Source organism: Arvicola amphibius, chromosome 1 (assembly GCF_903992535.2).
Source record: "Arvicola amphibius chromosome 1, mArvAmp1.2, whole genome shotgun sequence".
Classification (NCBI taxonomy): Eukaryota; Metazoa; Chordata; class Mammalia; order Rodentia; family Cricetidae; genus Arvicola; species Arvicola amphibius.
In genome coordinates, this window is record NC_052047.1 from 121,681,307 (window position 1) to 121,695,800 (window position 14,494).

General features: G+C 45.3%; 1 protein-coding gene across 3 annotated transcripts in view; it reads left to right on the forward strand.

Annotated features, from left to right (window-relative positions):
- The window catches only part of LOC119825600 (acyl-coenzyme A synthetase ACSM1, mitochondrial-like), a 28,552-nt gene that overhangs the window by 2,523 nt on the left and 11,535 nt on the right, over nucleotides 1-14,494 (forward strand). The window contains exons 2-6 of one of the 3 annotated variants that reach the window (XM_038346590.1): nucleotides 2,011-2,216; nucleotides 7,135-7,345; nucleotides 10,397-10,604; nucleotides 12,095-12,235; nucleotides 13,291-13,450. In XM_038346590.1, the coding sequence (XP_038202518.1) occupies nucleotides 2,025-2,216; nucleotides 7,135-7,345; nucleotides 10,397-10,604; nucleotides 12,095-12,235; nucleotides 13,291-13,450 (912 nt within the window). In that variant the 5' untranslated portion in view covers nucleotides 2,011-2,024. Of the gene's footprint in view, nucleotides 1-1,973; nucleotides 2,217-7,134; nucleotides 7,346-10,396; nucleotides 10,605-12,094; nucleotides 12,236-13,290; nucleotides 13,451-14,494 lie in introns of all 3 variants that reach the window. The other 2 variants (XM_038346581.1, XM_038346599.1) reach the window with 2 other exon arrangements.

Genomic DNA, 14,494 nt, shown 5'->3' on the forward strand with positions numbered 1-14,494 from the left:
TCCTTATCTAGGTAACTCCTGTGTTTGGCAACTCACATGATAAACATGAAGTCAGAACTGCAAACTATTTGTGAGAGAGCTTTATTTATTCTCTATTTGAACAAGAAGGTTGCCATGGAAAATTAGAACAGACCGAGTGACTTGACATTTCTTTTTGTTTTCTCAAAGTTCTGAATAACGAACACCTAAGGTCAACACTCCTTTTCTTGACTTGTCGATGACTGTTTCCCTGTTCACGCAGCATTGGCCTGAACTCACTGCTCTCCTTTTTTCTGTGAATCCCTGGCCGCTCTCAAACTCACAGAAGCTGTACACTACCGATGCCTGCTTCCTTCTCTTACAAGGAGGCCAACCATAATGTATTCCAAAGACCTCATATTTGACTCAATTCCCTTTTTAAAGCACCTACTTCTAAGGACAGTCACACTGAGAAGAAATATTGGGGTTAGTACTCCCACAGATACTTCAGATGGGACACAGAATTAGCCTGTGATAAAGTGTTACTATATTTCCTCGTTCTGGCTGCTCACCCTTTTGTTTAAGTCAGTAGCCACTACTTGATTATTTTGACTATTTCTTTTGCAGTGCTAAAGACTGGACCAGGCACAGACCAGTGTTCTGCTACTGAGCTATGTGCCCAGCCCTTTTAACTATTTAAGTGACTGTAAACCCTGCCTTTGGGAAAACCCTATTTAAGGAAGAGCCTGAGGTCATGCAGACATATCTGTAGAAATAGAGCCTTTGTAGAAAAGAATGGCGGAGGGGTGCCTGCACCCAGCATCTGCCCTGCAGCACACTCGTTTCCAAGGTAGAACTAAAGGATGCTGCAGTTCCCAAGAAGCCAACAATTTTGGTTGTCATCAGTTAAGACTACTCCATCCAGTCCTTAACATCTAATCTCAACCTCCAATTACATGATCTTTCAAATACAGGATTTAGTTTTGGTTTTTTGGTTTTGGGGGGGTTTTGTTGTTGTTGTTTGTTTGTTTGTTTAGGTTCAGAGAGGGGATCTTGCCGCATAGCACAGGCCATCGCAGGACTGGTTTTATCGTCTAGGCTGTGCTTGAACTCATGATTTCACTGAAATGCCAGGGGAGCTCCATTGCCGATATTGACTCTGAGGCTGGAAACTGCTGCCCAGGACTCTGTCCTAGGGGGGATCTTTGAGTTGCACAGTATCAGCAGGAAGGAGCTGAGACACTAGCACTCTCTGCTCTGAGGATGGGTATATGGCTGTAGGAATCCATACAGAAGCCCACAAAGCCCAGGAGAAGCTCATAATAGCAGAGGGACAGAGGGGGCAGGACTCTCGCTACCATCATTTCTATGTCCCTGGGCATCGGCTTCATTTATTTCATATGATAGACATCATAACCTCAGGAATTTCTCCAACTTTTCACTCTATGGCTGTTTCAATAGGAGACAGTTTGGGCTACTCTTGGGTACCAAACACACTGACAGACAGACAGTATACAGACAGACAGACAGACAGACACACACACACACACACACACACACAATTTTGAGAAGTATGTGATTGCTCTAGCTTGTGTTTAAAAATCGCAGGGATGACTACTGAGATTTTGACCCATCATCAGCTGTTGGGAATGGGGTTTAGATGATGATATGACAGTTTCCATGGAAACCACAAGATTGGGCTTGACAGGAAGAAAGTTATTCAGAGTAAAGACAACTTGTCCCATGGAACAGGATTTGCAATTGGGGTGACCACATGGCTAGCACCCTGGAATCAAATCAGAGGGAGGTGCAAGAGAATTCCAGGAAAGTGTCCCAATCCCACATAGCAGCTACAGCCATTCACTAGCATTCTGCACCTTGTGGTCCCTCAGCTGGGTAGAGAAATCCCCATCTGAAGCAAGAGGCAAGCCTAGCAATGGATAGCGACCACACATCAACACTACATGGAGAAGGCTCCTGCGCGGTGATTGGCATCTAAACCATCTCTTCCCAAGGCAGGCAGTCACTTGAAGGTTCTGTGTTTCATACCAGAGGACCACCTCAATATGCTGTGGCTGAAGAAGTTCCAGATCCCATGGGGCATCTGCAAGTTCTCCCGTGGCTTCTCCTCAAGCCCATCTCAGCAGCACAGCGTCTCCACATCAGGCGTGTGGCCTCAAAGATGGAATGACAACGAATCGCCTGAGGAATTTAACTTTGCGAGAGATGTGTTGGACTACTGGGCTCAAATGGAGGAGGTAAGGGGGTCATGGTGATGGAACATTGGAACAGGAGTAGCCTGGTGGCTTTGTCTTGCTCTAACTAGGTAGAGAGAGACAGAGGGATGGATGGCTTCTTTAAGGCTGCTGTATCGTGGGAAAGGCTTACATCTGAGGGCTTGATTCCTAGTCTGGCTATTTTTCTCACTTCTCTGAGCTTCAGTGGGCTTGTTTGTTGTTTGTTTTTCTGCGAAATTGGGGTAGATTTATTTTTAAAACTCCCTTGTATGGTGGGTAAAACCATTTGATGAATGTTTATTCTTCCATAACTATGATCTAGTGCAAAGTTCCAATAGGCAGGTTACCGGCTGTCTGAATTCTCACCTTCAGTTCGTGGGAGAGTCGAAATGTCCAGCTCGTCACACTCGGGCTAGTCTGGGAGCCATGCCTAGAGAGGGGACAGGCTTTCAGAAATCACACAGGAGTATCTACTACATTTATCTAAACCATGTCACCTGTCACCCGATGAAGGTGGCAAGTCTCTCTGAGATACTTCATGTCAGCTACGATCTTGCGAGTGGCTTTAGGATTTTTCCAGAGAGGCAATCTCTGTGGCTCACCGAGGCATCATGTATCTGCAAAGAAAATCCCCCTTGGCCTGTCTTTTCCCAAAGACACAGATGGCTAGAAAAGTAGGCGTGGCACTGGGAGCTGCCGGAGACAGGTGTGATGTTGTGCTGAGCCACCCAGCCCTAGTTGACCAGCCCTGCAGCACCCGATCTTTGTACGGAGATGAAGCTGGGGAGTAGCTGTAAGTGTTATGTTCCCCAGGAGCATGACTCATGCCTCCTCTGCCATCTTCTCTCGGAACTTTTATGACAGTGCCAAGAACAATACAGCCCTCTGTCATGTAGAACATGTGTCTGTTCCATGTCAGCCATTGTACGTTTGATCTTCGGTTGTTTCCATTTTCCAGATGAGGAAACTGGGCACTTGAGAGTTTAAGTGACCTGCAGGAAATGCCTACCTATCTAACAAACAAGGGATCAAGATTTAGATCCAGGCTGACTGATTCCATAATCTAACCTTTAGCCTAGTGTCGCTCTCTGAGAGGCCAGAGTACCTCTGCCTCAGAGATAAACGGGCCGAGACCATAGGTCTAGTTAAGAATATTGAGAGCATGCGATGGGCTGGGAAAGAAGGAAGTGGCGGCAAGGAGACAATGGTATTAGCTTGTTCCGTGTTTTCTCCACAGAGTTTGGGTTAGTGAGCTTGTAAATCAGTTTATGATTGACAAACAAGCAAATCTTCCTGTAGGGGAGTCTAGGATGTCTGGATTTCATAATGTCATAGTCAGCCATTGCCATAGCATCTGTATCTCCCACACCCACAAGCCCATTTATAAGCACCCAGTCTCAAGAATATTCATTTCCAATATCTTGGCCCTGTCTGCTTCCACCTTTCAAACTGTTGCAGTCACGGTTAGTAACTCAGATCCATCCACTGTTTGCCTGGTGTGACATTTGGTGTCTCACGCTTGGTAGGCACTCAGTGAGAACTTGTGGGATGGGTTGACTTTGGGTCCTTCCTTGTTGGCACTCCTGGGAAAGCTGCCAGTTTCTGCGCTACCTCTGGTAAGCATCACTCGGAAACTGATCCCTGGTTCACTTGACAGCTCTGCCCAAACCGCCACTGTTTACGCCACTCGCTTTTGAACGTATTTAACTGGTAAGAAATAAGATGGAAATATAATGTACTCCTGTGAAATCGTCTGGGATTTGGGCAGATAATTTATTAGAAAACAAAAATTGAGCTGTAAGCTAGACAGCTTACAGTGGATGCAGTTACTCACTAAGCTTATCAATTAAAGCATATATTATCATCAGATCCTCGGTACTTTGTGTATATAATTTCTATTGAGTCCTGAAACAGTCCCCAAATGCATTCATGAGAGATCACATTCACATCAGCTTGTTTCCATTCTGTCTTTTACACTCTTCACTTGATTGTTTATTCATAGAATTGAGACTTGAGGAGCACCCAACATGGGGATAAGACAGTAAGTGAGACAGACAATGCTCCATTTCTCCTGCCACTTTCTGTTTCTTTCTTCAATCTGTCTTTTGTTATTTTATGTTGAGTTTCTATGGCAACTTGTGTGGTTTTCTTTTTATTTCCTTTTGCATGTATTCTATAGTTACTTTCCTTGTGCTTACCATGAAGGTCGCATAGAACACTCTGGAGCATCAAGGGTCTATTTGTAACTTTCAACTGCTGAGCCTCAATCACATAGGAAAGAAACCCTACTCCTCCATAGTCCTAGCCTATGCAACCCCAACTTCATGATCCTGATGTCACAAATTCCACCTTTTATAGTGTACCTGCTTTAATGTGGGTTTACCATTGTCTTTTAAATATAACTAAAGAATCAAAGTGAGATGGCTCAGCAGATAAGGCCTTGCTGCTGTCAGACCTGACAACCTGAGTTCAATCCTCAGGGTCCAGCAAACAGAGCCTATCCCAACAAAGACAGTTACCAAGAAGCTGTGCTTGACTCTGTTATTGTCTGTCTAGAATCCTTTTGGGTTTTTTTAAGCTTTCTCAGGCTTCATGTGGAAATTCTTACCCCATGTCAGGTGCCATTTGTAGATGGAAGTTTCTGTCCCTCCCAGTCCTGCAGCTGTTTAGTCCCAGAGAACCACACAGAGGTCAAAATAGCTGTTTGACCTATTAGTTCGGGCTTATTATTAGCTAGCTCTTACAACTTAAATTAGCTTATAATTCTTGTCTATGTTTAGCCACGTGCCTTGGCACCTGTCGTCAGTGAGGCATTCTCATCTTGTTTTCGCTACATCTGACTGGTGACTGCGTCTCTGCCTTTCCTCTTCCCAGAATTCTCTTCGTCTGGTTGCCCAGTCTATACTTCCTGCCTAGCCAGCCAAACAGTATTTTATTAAACCATTGTAAGTGACAAATGTTTACAGTGTACAAAAACATTATCCCACAGTGGTAGATCACTCCTGTGTTTCCAGCCTTTGCATTTGAATTACAATTCACAGGGGTCTCCTCGGGCTTGTCCTGGAGTTGTTAAGCTGCTTGTAATCAATGGTGTGCCTTCCCTCAGTCCTGTAGTTTGGGGCCGTCATTTCCTCCGAAGAACTGAATGACTCTTCTGAGAGACTCCACAAATACGAATATGGGTCTGGAAACTGCAGGGGTTTTTTTGTGCTTCTGAGGTTCAACCATTTCAAATGACCTGTATTCATCTTCAGCCATTCTTTCGCCTACCTGTTTGGCTTTCCTGATAAACCCCAAGCATATGACCATTCAACAACTATGCTTTTGGTCCTAGAACTTAATTCATCTCTCTTTTAGAAGATTACCCTTCTATAGATGTTGCCATTTGATTCATTTGGAGTGTTTCTGTTCTCCTTTTCATCTTAGGGTTTTCTTTAGCTGTTGGAGCAAATTTAACACAGGTCTTTAAAAACATTTTTGTCTAACAGCTAAAGTTGACACAGCTTGCGCTTCTGTTTCTGGGGATCTGTTTTGTCCCTTTGAATAGACAGCATCTCTGTTCTTTTGTATGCCTTGTGGTCATTGGTTGAAAGCTGAACATGTAAAGGGAAAGCCCTTTTTTTCCCAGTCACACAAACACTAGCTTGTGTAAGGAAAGATCATCATCACCAATGAGCTCATGTTGAGACGTAATGTCATCTCAAGTCTTTCTGACATTTGTCTCCTCTGGTCCTATTTGTGTGTCTTCCCCACTGTACAGTTTTCACATTTACATAGCCAATGTTACTAACCCTACTTCCTCCTAGGAATTCGCCTGTGCTTCTTCTCAGAGCCTTGGCAATTCTGTCGAGTTACTTCCTCCATCATCTCTTGGTGTTTGGTGCCCACAAGTCTTTACACATCATGGACCCCACTGCTGGTACAAAAACATCTACCTAAGAATCAAACGATGGCGCTGTTTCCCTGTGGCCTGCAGATCAGGCAGGAGAAAAAGCTATTAGCCCAGTGGCTCCTGAATAGGCCAGTTCCAGTCATTTCCATGAGCCAGCATTGGATGGCTTCCCCTTGATTGTGCTGTACCACACCAGAGACTCGGGAGCAGGCACAAGGGAGAATACCACAAAATGCCCTACATTCTGAGTGTGGCTTTAACTCTGGGCAGTTGCTAAATTCTCAAGAGTTCTCACAAAGCTGCTTTGGTCAATTTGTTACTGCTTGTTTGATGTTCCTGTGAGGAAACAAGAACATGCAGGTTTCTGCTCTTCTGTCTTTAAATCCTAACCACTAGAAATACCTTAATTTTAAAACACTAACCAAACATTTAGCAACTACTTTATCCTCTTTTCTTTTGTTAGATTACTATCTTATTGAGCAACTACTTTGTGTCAAACAGTATTAATTTGGTTTATTTATCTAAAATTGCTTAAGCAATAATGTTGTCCCCATTTCATAGGTGGTAAAACTGAGGTGAAGAGGAACTCGCCGTGTTAATTAACAGTTCTCAACCTGTGAGTAGTGACCATCAGAAAACGCATATTTTCAATGGTCTTAGGAACACCCAAAAATAAATTTACTTTTATTGCTACTTCATAACTGTAATTTTGCTGTTGAGCAGTGTCTCAGTTCCTAAGATCATCAGAAATATGTGTTTTCCAATTGTTGCAACCCACAGGTTGAGAACCAACCACGGGCCTGTATGAACCTAAAATAGAAACACGGAGAGGGGAATTTGCTTGTCTTCAGTAGGAAGCTTGAAGGGTATTCAAGGTCACATGTGACTTCAGGTAGTCTGAAATCTGGTTTCCTACTTCTCTGGAGTCTGCTGATGTCTTAAGATGGGATCCCACCGTGCTAGTCTCAGGGTGGAATGTAACTGTGGGAGTGAATTGTCCTTTTCCTTAGAAGCAGGAAGTGATGCTTGGTATATACTCTTAACCAGGAGGGCAAGAGAAGCTCAGGTCCGGCCCTGTGGTGGGTGAATAACCAAGGAGATGAGATCAAGTGGAGCTTCCGGGAGCTGAGGGACCTAAGCCGCCGGACTGCCAACGTCTTTGAGCAGAGCTGTGGCCTGAAGCAGGGAGACCGCCTGGCATTGATTCTGCCCCGAGTTCCCGAGTGGTGGCTGGTGACAGTGGGCTGCTTTCGAACAGGTAAGTACTTTACATGGGACCGGGACCCACTGGACCCGAGGGCTGGATGGTGGGTGCCCTGCATCCAGCCGGGTACGGATGAAGTTCTGGATCTCCAGCCTTGGCATCTATGCTGGAACCATGGAGGAAGCCTCTGCCCCTCCCTCTGAGGGCCGACATCTCAGGTGGAGACAAAATATTTCCTCTTCCCCGTACCTTCCTTATTCTTCGAGTGCTTCTTCCTTCTGTTCAAATACACCCACACACTTTCTTCCTCTTTCCCTACCACACCGGCATTAATATGCCCTAAACACAGCATGTACGCCTCCCTTCCTCTCTCAAGAATCTGTTGTGGATATTGTGGGGCATACAAGCACCAGGTAAGTACCCGTGAGCACAGGCCCATTAGCATCTGCTAAAACCTAAGATGTCCCCTTCACAAACAGTGGAGTTACAGCCCAAAGGCTAACATCAGTGCCCTGCAGTTAGTAACCCGTGCACCTTAGTAACACACATTCTACTATTATCCAAACACTATCCTTTAGAACTATTTCTCTTTAAATTCTGTCGAGAACCACGCATTGCATGTACTTCTCAGGTCCCCTCCACTCCCTTTAATCTGCAGTGTTTCAGACTTCTCTGTGTGACAACATTTTTGAAATGTCCAAGTGAGTTGCTTGGCAGAATACAGCTCAATTTTTGGACTTAGAATTCTTTCTTCGCAGTTCTCTTCAGCTTAACTGTATTTGACTGCAATCCTACAAAACCAGGTTCTGTCTCCCTCGGTGCACCATGTCAGCGTGTGTGTGTGTGTGAAGTGGGCTCCTCCCAGCATCCACGATGAGTATTTCATCACTCAAGCCAGACACTATTCACCTGACTCCTCCTGCATGAGGCTGTGGCTCTTTTTCCCCCAATAGGCTTTTTATACGGTTTGGCTCTGTGTTGATAGCTCTTAACTATGTTGAGTACATAGGGAGGGTTTTCATTTGTAGCATGGCATCTACATGTTATTAATTAAAAATCTCATACAGGGATTTTCCTTCCTTTTTAAAATTACTTATCCATGTTTATGTGTAATTTGGAACCCATGTGGGGCTTTGTGTTTCAGACTTTCATTGCTGTGGCCAATAGTTGAGGATACATCTAGTTAGAGGTAGAAATGTCTACCTTGTCTCATGATTCCAGCCCATGGCAGCTCCATGTCTGCCTGAAGTGAGGCAGATCCTTATGGGCTCATGTGCTGGAACAAAGTAACCTATCTCATGGGACCAGGAAGCAAAACACAAGAGTCTGGAGGAGACCAGGAACAAGATAACCTTCAACGACCTACTTCAACAAAGACCCACTTCCCACCACCCCCAAAAGCTCTATTATGAGTTTGTCTATAGATTAACTATTGTCTCACAGCCCTTGTCATCCAAACACCCTTTAACACCGAATCTGCCAAATGGAGATCAAACCTTCAACATATGAGCCTTTGGGGGGATACTTGATCTGCAAACTGTGACAGGACTCATAGATTCTCTATTTTCAATCACCCTTCTTATCTCTCATTATGCATATTCCTGTACCATGTTTTCCTTATCTCCCTTCCTTCCTTCCTTCTTCCCTCCCTTTCATTATCTAACAGAATGTAATATGGAACCAAGAACTAACAGCAAAAACAGAGAGAATATAGGAAAAAATGCATATATAGAACTAAGAAATGGTCAGTGGGAAGCCCAAGAATGCAGCTGAGTCCTCTGAGGTGAGAATTAAAGAAGGTTAGAAGTAAAGAAAGGTGGTCCTTAATGGGTTCCCCACATGCAAAGTCAGGATTAGTGTGCATGTGCCCACATACACATGCATGACTGGACACATGCACACAGGCACACACATGCAAGCCCATGTATGTTGAGAGAGGTTTTTCTGTCCTGCTCAGTCCCACAGCCATTCAGTCCCAAAGAAATACATAGAAGTTTACATTAATTATAAACTTGTTGGTCTAGTAGTTCAGGCTTTTTTATTAACTAATTCTTACATCTTAAATTAGTTCATAATTCTTGTCTGTGTTAGCCACATGGCTTGGTGCCTTTTGTCAGCAAGGCATTCTCATCTTGCTTCCTCTTGGTCTGAGTGACAACTGCAAACTGATCTTTTCCTCTTCCCAGAATTCTCCTGTTCTGGTTGCTCCACCTATACTTCCTGTCTGGCTACTGGCCAAACATTTCATTAAATCAATACAAGTGACAGATCTTTACGGGGTGCAAGACCATTGTCCCACGGCACATGCACACACACATACACACATGGAAATGCACATGCAGGCATACACACATGCACACAAATGTACACATATGCACACAACACGCATGCGCACACACACAACCATTTTGAAAGAGAAGCTAAGAGGAAGAAGGGAAGATAAAGAGTGGCCTTCAATGTCAGAATAGGAAGTAGGGTATCTCCCTAGAGACAGAGGGTACAGGTGTTCATGTGGAGAAGAAATGTGGAAGAAAATGGTCTGTACTTTTGTGCTTTTGGTGTGGCAGGGAAATGCAGAAAGGCATCTACTAGGAACATGATTTCAGTGGGACAGCCAGGCTTGAACTCACTGCCAGTAGCTATGTTGGTATTGATAACGAGAACACAGAAACGTTCACAGGACAATGTGGCTAAATTTGAGGTAAAAGGAACAAAGGTGTCTTGAAGATGACTTCAAGGGACCAGTGGGGAGGAAGAGGAAATGAGGCAGGGAGTACTGAGATACAGCCAGCCCTAAACATCAACAACACTGTCCTCTGATCTGGCCTAGGTGTGTGCAAACCAGGGTCCAGCCATGCTCTGTCTGAGCTCATCTGGAAAGGACTATGGAAGAGCTTTGCGATCTCTATGTTCATATGAATGAGTTATTAAGATTCAGATTATGACTGAGCTGACTTGGTGCAGGATGTAAAATTCTGTATTACCCATAGTGTAGAGGCTGGTGGTCTGTGGATCATACTTTTCACAGTACTGTGGAAATTCTCAGCAGGTGACCCAGGCCTAGGCCCGTGGATGTGAAAGTAAGCCATCCTTTCTCAACCCCAGGGATCGTTGTCATGCCTGGGACTACGCAGCTGAAAGCCAAGGACATCCTCTACCGACTACAGGCATCTCAAGCCAAAGCCATTGTGACCACAGGGAGCCTCATCCCAGAAGTAGATTCTGTGGCTTCTGAGTGTCCTTCCCTGAAAGCCAAGCTGGTGGTGTCTGATGATAGCCATGATGGATGGCTCAACTTTCAGTCACTGATGAAGTGAGTTTCTGGTCTAATCAATGTGGTTTCTGGACGGACTTGGGGAGGAGACTACCTACATCTGAGCACTGGGACAAGTAGCTAGGACAGGAGGCCCGCAAGACCGAGTGCTGGAAACTCTTTTCCTAGCCAAGCTATCCACCTGCTGTGAAGCCCTGGGCTTCTTGCTTCTTCTCCCTGGATTTCCTCGGCCCTTAGTGCTTTGTAAAATCAGGAAGTTGAACTTCCATGTTTTGTTATTAATGTATGCTCAGCCCTGAAGCCACGCAAAGGAGCATTATAAAATCAGGGACACGTGTGTTGCCTAGTCCATGTAAATAAGGAACCTTTATACATACGCGCGTGTGTGTGTGTGTGTGTGTGTGTGTGTGTGTGTGTGTGTGCATAAGCACATATATGAAGAAGTTTAATGAAAATGAATTTTCAAGGTGAAATGTGAAACTTCAAAACACCTTGAGCATGGCGCGGTAATGCATGACTTTAATACGAGCACTCGGGAGGCAGGGACAAGTGGATCACTGTGATCTCAAAGTCAGACACAGCAAGTTCCAGGACAGCCAGAGATGTACAGTGAGATCATTTCTCAAAAACAAAAGAGAATGAGAATAAGAAACTGAATTGATAATTTCAGTGAGACAGTGGGATAGCAACTTTTGGGGGCAAAGACTGTTCCTCTCCTGGTTACCTTTGGGGGCACCTTACTAGCAAGCCTAAGGTAGGACTGGAGAAAGACTCCTTCCCCTCCCCCCAGGAAAACTGTGAGCATGGAAATGCATCCCACTATACTCACATCACGGCAGGAACCATGAACCATGTGAGGCTTGCTTCCTTGGAGTAACACCTCCTTTTTTTTTTAATACCTCCATTTTTTTAAGTCATTTGTTTCAACAGAAAAGGGGAGTGGCCTCTCATAAAACCAGAGACTTTACAGAAAACAATTTAAAAATCAAGAAAATGTTTGGGAAATCATTCAGAATACCCAGTGCCAGTGTGGTGCCGTGTACTACTTAACACAGCTGGCAGTGCTGCTGTTTCCTCAACGTTAAGGTTATCTTCAGGATTTAAACAAAATACCTAGACAACTTGCCTCTACAATCAGAGAAGACTCAGAAGCATCTGTTGGGAAGATCCTGAGGACAGGCAGACCAAAGGGACACAGCTTCCCAAGCTCACCACGCAGACCTGCTGGGAGCATTGAACAAGTTCCCATTCCCAGCTCACTTGTACTGTGCTGCAGTACAGACGGTGCTAGCTAAGGGTTCTGCAATTTCTTAGTCCGTACATTTTTTCCCATCTTCAACTAAAGACACAGCAGCCCCATTTGTCCAAATCACTCCACAGCCAGGCTACTGTCTGCCGGCAGAAACACCGGTCTGGCCTCCAGCCTTGCAGCTCACCAGGCTCCCCCACTCGACACTCCATGTTGCTTCGCTGGAAGATGCGAACGCAACAGTGTGATTCTTCTTCTCTCGCCTCAATTCTCTTTGCAGATCAGTACCCCCGGACCACACCTGCATTAATACAAAGATGAAGGACCCCATGGCCATCTTCTTTACCAGCGGGACCACAGGCCACCCCAAGATGGCAAAGCACAACCAGGGACTTGCTTTCCGCTCCTGTGTCACTTCATGGTAGGGAAAGAACCCTTGTTTTGAGGTTGGGTTCCGGCTCTAAGGCAAGAGGTGTGTGCCCATGGGCATATGGAGGAGATGGTCATCTGAACGGAAGTGTCTCCATCTTGTTCTCTGCTTCAACCTCTGAGGGTCTGAGAGATGAAAGTCTGGGGTCCTGAGTGCTAGCAGACAGAGACCCAGGGGGACACAAGAGGATCCTTTGGATCCTATTGAGCGCTCTCAAAGGAAAGTAACAAGTCACTGTGTCCTCAAGACACCTGTCCTGAGAGCCCCCTCCCTTCTGTAGTATGGGGAAGACAGACATGGCATTTCTCACTAATGGAGTACCTGGAATTGAACTCCAACAGGGTGCTAGCTCTGGCTTTGAAGAAAAATATGCGGAGCCCTGGTGAATCATTTCAATAACCTTCAGCCAATTTGTCTCTACCCCTTACCCACTTCCTCTCTAACTGGCAATATTCAGAACAAACAGGCTGAGCACTGGTCTCTAGCTTATTAACCAGAGCAGGAACAGGAGAAGGCAGACAAGTGAGAACCCCTCCTCTTCAGCTCCCGGCCATGGCCCTTTGACTCCTTGCCTCCTCCTTGCGAAGGATGGAGAGCCCAAACCAAACACTCTAAGCCAAAGAACAAATAGAAGGATATATTGACTCACCGCCTAGAAGCAGTCTACAGTCAGGCTTCACGCATTTCTGGTTAGACTGGGTTTTCATTATGCCATGCCACCACTGTTTATGCCACATAGATGCTTCCAGAGTCCCCAAGTGTTATATCAGTGACTGATCCAGACCCAGCAAAACAGCCGAAGACTTTGCCCCAGCTTTTCTAGCAAAGGTCTGAGGGGTCATTGTCAGAGCACTGCTTTCAGTGACTTCTGGCCAGGAAGTAAGACATGGTGGAACACCTTTGGTGTTCTGGATCGCTTCCCCCCACCTCCCCACAGATCACCTGAAGTGAGCGAAAGAGGTGATTCCTTAGCTGAAGATGCTCCCCAGCTCTCATCACCACGCCCCCATGGTGGCATAGCTGAGGCCGCTGTCTTTTGGAGTTAGCAGGAACGTGTTGAAACTGAAGACATCTGACATCCTGTGGTGCATGTCAGACCCAGGATGGATTCTGGCTAGCGTGGGGTGCCTCACGGAGCCATGGGCATCAGGGGCCACCGTCTTCGTCCACCACCTCCCTCAGTTCGATCCCAAAGTCATTGTAGAGGTAAGAAAACCAACTTCCCAGAGTCGAAACCCTCTCAGAGGATATACAGGTTTCCCAAAGCTCAGGTAAACCCATGAAGACTGTGTAATTCAAGTTATCCTGGTTTTGAGCTGCCCACCACATGGGACACTGAAGCAGAGTTACGGTATCGGGGTCGCAATGTGAGCTAGAATAAAATGCATCTTTCTTAGCTATTCTGTGCATCTATAGATCAGACTTTGTGGGTAGGAAACGCATAATATTCATGTTGAGAAACTAAAGCAAGGAAGACGAGCCCAAATTTCTGGGGGCTGCTACTCATTACAACAAAGTGTAAAAATTGAGCCAGTGGAATACAAGGCAAGCTTCTTATTCCACCTTTGTTATTGGTTAGCATGTTAGTTCCCAGTCACAGCCTTAGCTTCCTTTCAAGTAGGCTTTTGAAATATACTTTTATTTATTGTTTGATATCATATATGTTTACAATGCATTTTGGTCAAATCCATCCCCCACTGCCTCCCCTCCAGTTCCTTAGTTGCTTCCATGCCCTTCACCACTTCTCTCTCCCAAACCTGTGTACTCTTTTTTTTTTAAACCTACCCAGTCCATTTAGTATGGCCAGTGTATGCGTGGCTGCAGGGGCCATCAACACAGAGACTCACAATGGGTCAGATTACAGAGAATAAAATACTGTGAATTTCCAGTCGCCCCTAAATAGAATCACACATGCATACGCACGCACACGCACGAACACACGCGCACACACACACACACACATACACACACACACACAGAGGGGGTGGGGAGAGAGAATTGTTTAGCTCATGAGACTTCTTCCCTATGTATCCTCTGTCTCCATTCCATGAGCATTCCCACCTCTCTGTTTGTGGACCCCGTGTTCGTTTCATGATGCCCTATTAAATGTTGTCTCCTCCATAAGCTTGGAGCACCCACCCAATCCATTGCCCTCTGCTGTGTACTTGACAGAACTCCACATCTCTTTTAGGACATCTACCAACTTCCACCTTATCCAGCCTGTCTTTTGCATCTCCTCTGTTTGTCTCT